This window comes from Callorhinchus milii, unplaced genomic scaffold (assembly GCF_018977255.1).
Source record: "Callorhinchus milii isolate IMCB2004 unplaced genomic scaffold, IMCB_Cmil_1.0 Scaffold5, whole genome shotgun sequence".
Lineage (NCBI taxonomy): Eukaryota > Metazoa > Chordata > Chondrichthyes > Chimaeriformes > Callorhinchidae > Callorhinchus > Callorhinchus milii.
The window spans coordinates 10,596,300-10,607,188 of NW_024704746.1; the positions used below are offsets into that span (position 1 = coordinate 10,596,300).

Here is a 10,889-nt window from a genome sequence, read left to right on the forward strand (position 1 = left end):
CAAGCCTCTCCCATACAGTGACCAGAAAGGACATAAAATACAGTTGGTAATTTTAACAAAAAAAAGCATTACTGGTTGCATATCTGATACACAAGTTGTGTCTTAGTTATGTATCTACCCAACTCCAAACGATTACCTGCAGTGAGGTTCAACATTATTACCAGACACTACAAAATACAGATGCCTGATTGAGCATGACATTTCTAGGAAAGAGTTCTGCTGACAAAACGGCTTTAATAATCCCTCAATACTGGGTGTTGCATCATCAAAATGATTTGTAGGTAAAGTGCAAATCTACTGGGGACACTGTACTCCCAGCCTAGCAATGTTAGAAACACTACGGAGGAAGAAAGCAACTTCAGAAATAGGTAGCCTTCTTTAATTAATAAATATTATAGGATTAAATGTTTTCATTTCACTAATCTGATTGTGCTGCAAAAATTCAAATTGTATTGTGCAATGTCATTAACTTCAATATATTTAATAGGGGGCAAATATTTTCTATTACAAGCACAGCTATAAATAATACCTTTAAGGAAATGTGTTTATGTAGATTGATAACCTAGTGATATAATCCAGGGATTCACGCAACAAGACACATAAAATTGGTAGGGAAGTTCTTCCTCAATCCTCCACAGTGAATTTTTAACCTCAAACTGGATCATTAGAGAATTTTTATCTATAAAACAGAATGTTAAAAATGGCAATGAAGAAAAAGATAATTTGCTATTTAACTTTTAAATTATGGATTTTATCTATGATAAAATAGATGGTCTCCATTTTTAATCTATGCTTGCCACCCATTTGTTCTTTAAGATAAACACAGTAGACTGAAAGTTACATTCTGCCCAAGATAGTTGACAACTTGCTAGAAGGCTCAACTGTTGGGATGGTATTGAATAAATTTGCATAACACACCATGAAGATAGACTCAACAGTCAAAGGATAAGTTGATAGGGCAGGCATCCTGCAAGAATATTCTGCATAAATGGTTGTGAATCTACCTTCTAGCTGCATTTTCGCATTTAGGCTAAAAAAATCTACACAGAACAAGAGAGTAGGCACATTAGAACTGTTAATCAAGATCTCTTTAGTTGATTGAAATTGTTGCTGTAAGAAATGCCATACTGTATAAGAGACAAAGTTAGAGGACAAACAGTAAAAAAGGAACATTTTGAGCTTGTGATGAATCATATATGGGTCAACAGTTATTGGTGTAACAATTTACATTTAGATATTGCTTTTCACATCGGAAGGACATCACAAAGCACTATAGAATTGTCTAGCAGCATTATACATCTGTGTGGACCTGACTGTATTACAGGAAAAATAATGTAATGTTATTTAACCTGTCAAATCAGCAAAAACATTTTATCAAGAATTTCAGAATTCTATTGGCAATACACTGAAATAACCAGAAACCTGAAGAGCAGAGTGAGATTAGTGTGCTTCAAGAATATCAGATACATGTGAAAGAAACTGAAATTATTAACATCAATGGTCATCATCAAATATAGTGCAGATTAAATAGTTTCTTTAAATCCTTTTCACAGTTGAAGCTTTAAGGATTAGACAGATATTTAGCCGGCAGCAAATCGAGGTCTCCCAAAATTCCCCTAACATTTAATTGGGGGTAAACAGCCTCTGCAGCACTAATTATTTTAAGTTGTTGTCTAGTTAAAGTATTATTCAAAAAGAGAGGGAGTTTCTCCTGGTGTTCTGGCCAACAATCCCTCAAATAAAATTGGTTATCCATAGCGGTTTGTGGAACATTGCTGTGCACAAATTGGCTGCCATGTTCACTGACAAATTAAACAGTCACCACAGTTTACAGTATATCCTGTGAAGTGTTTTGAAATGTCACTCTGAAGTGAAAGAGGTTAAATCAAGTTCAAGGATTATTTTTAATGTACTGTATTGCATTTTAAAGTATTTTAATGCTCATTCGGTCTTTACCTGCAGGCATTGTTTTATAGATGTACTTTTGAATCATCCCAAATTTTTAGCAAAGCAATTGGCAATTATGCCCAGTAATTAATCAACAAAAAACATGTGTAAGTTTTTTAAAAAGCACATTACCGGAGCCACTAAATATATAAAACAGCAAAACAAGATACTAAGCTAGGAAAAGTAGTAAACAATGAGGAAGATAGTGCAAGAGGACACAGACAGACTGGTAACATGGGCAGACATGTGGCAGATGCAGTTTAATGTGGAGAAATGCAAAGTGATGCAATTTGGGAGGAAGAATGATGAGAGGCGATATAAGCTGATGGTAGAATCTTAAAGGGGGTGAAGGAACAGAGAGACCAGGGGGTGCATATAAGTAAATCTTTCAAGGTGGCAGGAGAGGTAGACAAAGCATACAGGATACTAGGCTTTATAAATAGGGGCATAGAATACAAAAGTCAAGAACCTATGGTGAACCTTAATAAAATATTGGTTGAGCCTCAGCTAGAGTATTGTGTTCAGTTGTGGGCACCACACTTTAGGAAGGATGTCAAGGCATTGGAGAGGGTGCAAAGAAGACTTACCAGGATGGTACCAGGAATGAGGAACTTCAGTTAACAGGAGAGGCTAGAGAAGCTAGGGTTATTCTCCTTGGAGCAGAGAAGGTTAAGAGGAGACTTAATATAATAATCCTTGCATTTAATATAGCGCTTTTCACATGTGCTAGCCATCTCAAAGCACTTCACAGAATATACTGTCAAGTGAATTAACTGTATATTTGTGGGTGAAACGCTGCAACCAATTGCGCACAGCAGTGTCCCACAAACAGTCATGGATTGAAGTGACCAATTCATTATTGTTTTTTTCTTGAGGGGTTATTATCAGGCGTGTGGAGTAAGGAAACTTGACCAAGGTTTTGCCCTGCTGGGAATGTGCAACCAGGGCTCCTTCCTCATCCTTTCCACCACCTTTGACACCGTGGACCATTCAATCCTCCTCCACCTCCCCACCTCCCACCTCAACCTTCAAGGTTCAACCGCCTCCACTTCGTCGCAGCAAATGGCTTCTCCTCCAGACCCTGCACCGTCCCGTGTTCCTCAGGGCTCTGTCCTCAGTCCCCTCCTCTTCACCCTCCACATGCTCCCCCTTGGTGACATCATCCGCAGACATGGGGTAAATTTCTATGTATGCAGATGACACCCAACTCTGTCTCTATATCTAGAAGTTTTCAAAATTATGAGGCGATTCGGTAGGGTGAACAAGGAGAAACTATTTCCACCGGTGGGTGGATCGGTAACCTGAGGACACTGATTTAAAATAGTTGTTAAAAAGAAACAGAGCGGAGGAGAAATTTTTTCACACAGCGAGTTGTTCAGATCTGGAATGCATTACCTGAAAGAGTGGTGGAAGTCAATTTAATAACAACTTTTAAGAGAGAAGTAGATAATTATTTGGGAAGGACAAGTTTGCAGGCCTATGGGGAGAGAGCGGGGGAGTGGGATTGATTTCATAGCTCTTTTCAAAGATCCGGCAGAGGCACGATGGGCCGAATGGCCTCCTCCTTGTGCTGCATAATTTTATGATTCCATGATTCTAAGAGGATGCACATTCAAGCCATAAATAACTGCTCCAAGCAGAATGAAACTAAAGTCAATGTGTGATGGACTCTGACAATTCCTGACAGTACAGGGCTGTAACTAACAGGAGGGCAAAGACAAATCAAACCAGCTACTGTAATCCAGCCTCCCATCAACAGTAATCTCTTGGTCAGTACATTGGAATGAAAAAATTTTGCTTCTTCTCAAGAAACATTTTTCCAGGAAAAACAGAAGCCGAATGAGCAAAACACATTCAGTAAGTTTCATAGGTGAAAAGAAAATTTATGTTTCAAACATTCAATATTCTATTTCAAACAATTTACTTTGAAATTGGATAAAAGGATGTGGTGCTACAGTAGTACAGAGCACTGGTTACATTTTATCTGGCGTTTTAGCCTTCTAAAAATATTAAGAAAGTGTATACCAGCATTGGAGAACATCCAGCGGAAAACACCAGATTAAGGGATTTCTAAGAATACTGGGCTGAAGGGCCTTAGCTATGATGAGCATCCAGGTAAAACATGGGTTATATTCCATTGAGTTAAGGATGATCGGGGTGCTTCAAATTAGGTAATTGCCAAGCAAGACGAGGTCTGACTCCTCTCAGCAAGAAGGGTAGTTGGCTAAATGTATGAGCAAAGCCAGTTAGGAGTGAGATCAAAACCATTTCTTCACATAATATACTTAAAGAATGTGGAATGCACTGCCTCAGAGAGCCATAGGTGCAGAATCAATTGAGATGTTAAAAGGTTAAAGAGTGAACCTGTTACTTATGAATCAACATTAAGAATTGTGAGAAAATGCAAGGAAAGCAAGGAAATTAAAAGATTTGCATAATAATACAAAAGACGTTAACAAGGTCCTCAAACAAAAAAAGTAAAGACCCACAGCCTTTCATTAAATTATGTTGTGCCAACACATTTTCTGGGTTAAAATGTGAACATTTTAATCAACACAAGTGCCACATCAAATACAAGACTGAATACACAAGCTTCCCAAAATCCTGGGGCATTAGGCAGGGTCTGAGTGCAGCCCTGAACCATTTATACAATCACAAGTTAGATGACCAATCTTTGCTGAGGTAGCAAAATTCATGGTTGAATGGGCTGCACTGCCCTTCGCTTTGTGAGGTGTCAGAGTGCATCTGTGGAACTAACACAGGAGAAGGAAATAATGAAAAAAACTTTAGAAAAATTGAAAAGAGGAAGAGCAAATACATCTACTACAGTAATACTATGTATGGATTAAAACAATTTATGCCTTTGCCACAGAATTGTAGTTCAGGTTTGATCCTTTAATCTGATGAAACTCACCCGCAGTACACATGGGTACCCCTAAAGGGAGAAAAATAACTCAACAGGCAGTAGGTAGTCTGCCTTCAGCAGCCAACTCTAAAAGTGGCATTGGCAAAGCTGCAAACAGGCATGTGTTAAATGAGATGTAGGACAGGCAGAAAGCAGCACAAAACAGAAAAATTGTAGCAGACCCATCGTAAAGTCCACATTCACATTATGGAACAATATATCTGGCTGAAAAAATTTTTAAGCAGGAAAGCCAGTCCATGAGACCACGGTTGGTCTCCCATGTTGTGGTTATTATTTGTACAATGCTTTCCAGCTGGATTAATGACTTTAATACAGAACAGTTCACATTTTTGCAGCCAAACATATGCAAATAAGCTGTGGCATGGGAACATTTGCTTTTGAAATGGAAAGCTATGGAACAGAGGCAGCAAATGTCTGCTAGTATGCATTCTAGTGCAAAGATTAATGTGACTGGTGAAATCTTGTACTGCTGGTTACATTCTAGTTACAGGTAAATGATGATTTTGATACTGTGCCTTCATTCAAATCAAAACTTGTTCTACCAGTGTATTTAAATACAATGTGTAAGCCAAGAACGCCCAATGCCTTAAGAGTTTTTACACAACTTTTCATAATTTTTTCTTATTTAAACCTTGTCCATGCAAACTGTCCATTTTTCTATCATTAAACAAAATGACAATCAAATTGTAGCAGACCCATCAAATTGTAGCTCGACAATCTTAGCATTTTGCCCTGCGGTGGGCAATTCAGGTTAACTGAGTTAATGCAGCACCAGAAAATTATGCTACAATTGGACTCACTGTTCCTAGGCTATAGAAATGGGAGGGAAGAGACAAATTTGCCAGGCATTGCTTCTTCTCAGTCAGATTTATGCGACTGTTGATTACTATCCAGTGACTCTTCTGTGAAGCACGCACACAGACATACTGAAAACAAAATTGGCCTGAGCTGCAATGCCCCACTGGTGAATAGCCTGCCGATGCTCACAGCTGAAGAAATCAATGGGATAAAGGTGTCTCTGGAACCACACTCCAGCATCTACATAAATCGAGATACTCAAAGGATGCTTTTCAACTCTAGGTTAATTACAATTTTTCTCCTCACTGTTTGAGACTTCTCCGGCACAAACACCAGCAGACAAGGTACAACAGCAGGCTCAACTTCTACCTTTCCATATTTCAGTTTTTAAAATCAAAGAAAACATTTTATATGTGATCCTTAACTCAAGAAATGTAACATGTTCAAAAGGCTAATACTGAGGTTAGCATTACAGCACATTTTGCAGCTTTTTTTCTTACATGAAGCCAACAGGATCCTAACTGAATAAGTCCAACACTTACACTGCGGCTCATGTGACTGAGTCTTTGATGACAACTCAGTACAGGGCTCATAACCCACTGTACACTTCATTGAAGTCATGAACACAAGCATAAATGAAAATGATTTACCATGTATTGAAAGAGACTGGAATGTCTGCAGACTTGAGTAAGGCTGCAAAACCATCCCAACAAATGGGTATCTGTCTCAGCTGACTCCTTGACTGACCAGTATTTTTATTTAGCACCATTACACCATAAATTTAAAAAAAAGTTAACTGGATAAAACAAAAAATATAACGCATTTTCCTGATTATACAAAATTTTACTGCCTTTGAGTTAACAAATACTGATGGAACATGTTACATGTTCAATAGGTTGCATAATAACATAATATTAAAAAGCAAACACTAATATTGGAGGCAATCTAATATTAATTCAAAGCTATCCATACAACAGACTAGCTAAGAGCTTTAAAGCCAGTTTTTGTTCTGGCTGTACATGCCCCTGAGGGTTATACATGTCATAAAAGCAAATAGATGTTTTTAAATACAGCATTCATTCCACAAGAATTGGAGAGGGGGACTGGGAAGCCAAAGAGAAAGGGTGAAAACACTGAAGATATAGCGTGTAAAAGTCTATAGCTGACATAACTACCATGCAATCTATTGCAAGAGCACGCACTCATGGAAAGGTTATGGAATATGGTTGGGAAGCGTACTGGCAAGCAGCCAGGTGGATTTAGAACTCCTTTAAGATCACTTGGTAGTCAGAGCATAGTAGCTGCTTTCTCTAATCTGCAGAACAGCTATGAATGATTAAAATACATGCTAGGGATGATTTCTTTGAATCCAAGTTATCTTTGCAGTATGCGGATGAAGAAGAATAAAGTTTATTCTCAACTATTGCTTTTGAAAAGAATAAAGCTCATCAGGTTCTACCGCAAGAAAAATAATTTTAACCAGGAAAAATATTTGAATCTCACTCAAATGGCATACATATTGGCATACAAATGAATTTCACATAGAAGTGAATTTGCTTCGAAAGCCAATACTCTGACAGGTTAACCAAAAACAGAGGCAATTTTGCAAGAGGAACAAAAAAATCCTATTTATTTTTGTACACCTAAGGGTAAAAGAATGTTAAAAAGTGATAAATCGCACAAGTCATCCTAGAGGAACAATAGTGTTTCAATATTAGCAAACAGTCCAAAAGATCATTCAACTCCTCTGACAGTTTTCTTAATAAAGGCATCAACAAAAATCAATTATCTAAAGTCATCCAACATTAATTAACCCTTTTTTTAAACATTATAAAGAGTACTGATAATGCAGCTCAACAACAACTGGCATTTAACTAAGTACATTTATATAGATATACAAAGAATATAGGCCTGAAGGATCAGAGCACAAGAGGAGGGAGAAGGTGTAGTTAAAGAGGTAGGTCTCAAGGTAGAATTTAAAGACAAATAGAGAGTGAGGTGAGGACACAGGGAGGAAATACAGAGCTTAAGAGTGTAGTAACAAAAGCTCAGCCATCAATGGTGGCATGCAGAATTGGCAGGGGACAAGGAGTAGGCCAGAATTAACCGGGGGGGGGGAGAAATCAGAGGCATCCCTCCAAATGTGAAAGGTGCTACAACAGATAATTCTACATTAACTGAAATTAGTTACAACTTAAAAGCTTGGTTTCACAAGACTTGTCCCAAAATAGGTTTCTGATATAATGAAATGAATAATTCCACTAATGGTGCATCAGAGGTTATTTCATCGGCACAAGAGGAATTAAACTATGTTTGTAGGTTCTTCATATTCCAGTGCCTTGGGAAGTCCTTGCGACATGAATTGTACAATTTCCTCAAATAGTGCATCAAGAACCAGAACTTTTTAAAAATAGTTGTACTGGACACCAAAAAATGTGAAATAAAACTATCTCCACTTTCTCTCTCCATAAATGTAAGCAAGAATGCATCCTGACAAGATTTATTTCCGCTCACAAGGTTACCAGAAGTTCTTTGCCATTTGGTCACTGGAATGCGTTTCATCCAGTCAATAGTTTTTATTGCAAAATGTCAGTCTCCACATAAGATTCAGCTGAAGGAAAACTAAAGCAGGGCTGTTAGGTAACAAGGCTTAATTGATCATTACTTATGGTACTTTTTTAAGTTTGGCCCAGTAAAATGTATACATCACTTCACAATAAATCAATTCAAATTTTTATTTATTTTGTTACCATTGTTAAAATTGTTAGTATCGACATACCCATACTTTCCTCTTCGACCATGCTTACGTCCACCTCACACTTCGGCTCTGTGTCAGGCTCCGCCACTGTTAAGCGCTCTGAGATGCTGCCCTGTTTGGAGGGCGCTATATAACTTACTATAAGGCTGGAATAACTTCAAAGCTACTACAATCCTCAGGTTAGAATTTTAAAAACTGCTCAAACTTTACTCGATAGATTGTGACAGCATTTGAACTTTGGTTAGATTACTCATAGGTATATCCATTACGCTCACACATAATGAACTTAAAGGTTTAAAGGAGCAGCTATTCCAACACTCAGTTGACAGCTCTTGTACAGTAGCCTGGAATTATACTACCAACTGTATCATGATGCGTGTTCATTTCATTGCCGACTGTCGGATTATTCCCAGCACTTACTTTCACTCAATACTTTCTAGATATTGTAAATGGGATTTCAACTACAAAGAGAAACATCACACTGCTACCCCCTACAAAAAGTGCACTTGTAGTCCACATTCTTTGTTCACTCCTGTTTAATAGTTTTCAAATACATGGAACAATTGTATAGATGATATAGGTGATATAGGTTTGATGGGCTGTATAACTTCCTTCTGCTCTGTAACTTGTATGATTCTATTAAGTGCACCTACAAACATAAAACTTACAGTAAAAATTCCACAGCACTCTCTGATGTTTGGATGACATTACAAGGTACTATATCAATGTCACCCTCTTACCCTCACCCAATTCCACTGGCTCCACATCCCTCAGAGGATAGAGTTCAAAATCCCCGCCCTCAAGGCCCTCAACAGCCTTGCCCTTTCCTACCTATGACATGCTAACCTCTGAACAACCTGTCTGCTCAGCAAACTCCAGCCTGTTCCACGTCCCCCACCATCGGCGGTCGGGCCTTCAGCATCTCCGCCCCCATCTTTTGGAACTCCATCCCACATTCCCTGCGTCTATATCCCCCCTTTGCCTCCTTCAAGGCACGTCTCCTCTTCAACCATGCCTTGGCACCGTCCTACCCTCCAGGGCTCTCCCTTACCCCAAACCTTCCACCAACCCCCACAGCCAAATACTGACTGTCCAACACCTTGGGATGTCCTCCCGACGCGAAAGGCGCCATACAAATGTAATTCTGTATTGTAATGTCACAATGATTGCTGTGACATTAGTCAACAACTTGAAATGTAGGCTTGAGCCCCATTCTTATTCCACATCACACAAAATTGGCCTACAATACTAGACTGGCTGTAACTTTTTTTTAATTGTAAAAAAACGTGCGGGCCCAATGCCAAACTATCCGTTAAGTTCACTTTAGTCCAGTGAACAAGTTTGGATGACAGAGCAAAGCAGAATGATCGGAAAGGCAGGATTTCTCTGGGGAAGAGACGACAGAAAGCCTTCCGCGAGTTAAAACGGGATGGAAAGAAACCTACTTACACAATATCCAGAGAGCGACCGCTGGCAATAAGGCAACGGTGGGCAGAGGGTGAGAATAAACAGGGCACCGCCGTATAAACCATGCATAAACATTGACCCACTTTCACACCCTGCCCGGCCTGCGCGTAAAATAAAAGGTTGTTTATTTGATCTTGCCGAACCGGCACGTCCTAAAGTTAGTGCGACAGGAAGACGCCGCCGCTTTTACGGAGGGGGGGGAGGGGAGGGGGGGGGCACATTTTCCTCCTCGTTGCGAAACTTTCGGGCTGCGTTCGGCGGCAGAGCTCCGGGCGCCGAGCGGACCGACTGCGGAGGTGAGGAGGAGGGAGAAGGTTGCGCCGCTGTCGAAGGCCCGGCCTGAACTCGGGGCGAGAGCAAGCCGACAGCACCTGAGGGAAGACCAGAGGCGGGCGGGCGGATAGATAAGAGGGATAGATAGAGGGAGACGGGAAACTGGGGAGCAACACTCACCAGTATATCGCCGAGATAATCAAACATACAAATAAAACGTGCCGCTGGTTCATCTTTTCACAGTAATGGACATCCTCGTAGTCTTCTCCCGACCCGACTCCCGGTTTTCCCTCTTAACACCCCGCCCCGCCACCACGTCCGGCGTCTGCCATCCCCCTCAATCCATCACGAGGGTTTCCATGGGTAAAAGCCCCTGTGGTTCCCGTACAGAGGAAACCTCTCCTTCTTACCTCCCTCCTCTCTCTCTCTCTCTCTTCCCCCCCTCCCCAACCCCGCTCCTGCTCCCCGTGAGTGTACGACTGTGTGTGTGTGACTGGGTGCGCGCGCAGCCGCGCTCGCATCCGTTACAGCCTCGCGCTGTCGAGTTGGAACCCCATCACCGATTTAAAAAAGCTTCCGCCCGGTGACGTGTAGCGGGGAGGGAGGGGTTGAACACGTAAGACGCACGCGCTCTTCACCTCCACAGCCAAACGCCTCCCTCCCTACCCCCCCCCCCCCATCCACCCCCCTCTCTCCTCCTCCTCCTGACGTAACAACCAG

General features: G+C 40.6%; 1 protein-coding gene across 5 annotated transcripts in view; it reads right to left on the minus strand.

Annotated features, from left to right (window-relative positions):
* The window catches only part of suco (SUN domain containing ossification factor), a 43,916-nt gene extending 33,192 nt beyond the window's left edge, over window positions 1–10,724 (minus strand). For all 5 annotated transcript variants that reach the window (XM_007895614.2, XM_007895616.2, XM_007895615.2 and 2 more), the window contains exon 1: window positions 10,350–10,724. In XM_007895614.2, the coding sequence (XP_007893805.2) occupies window positions 10,350–10,402 (53 nt within the window). In that variant the 5' untranslated portion in view covers window positions 10,403–10,724. The remainder of the gene's footprint in view (window positions 1–10,349) is intronic.
* Window positions 10,725–10,889: the final 165 nt, after the last annotated feature.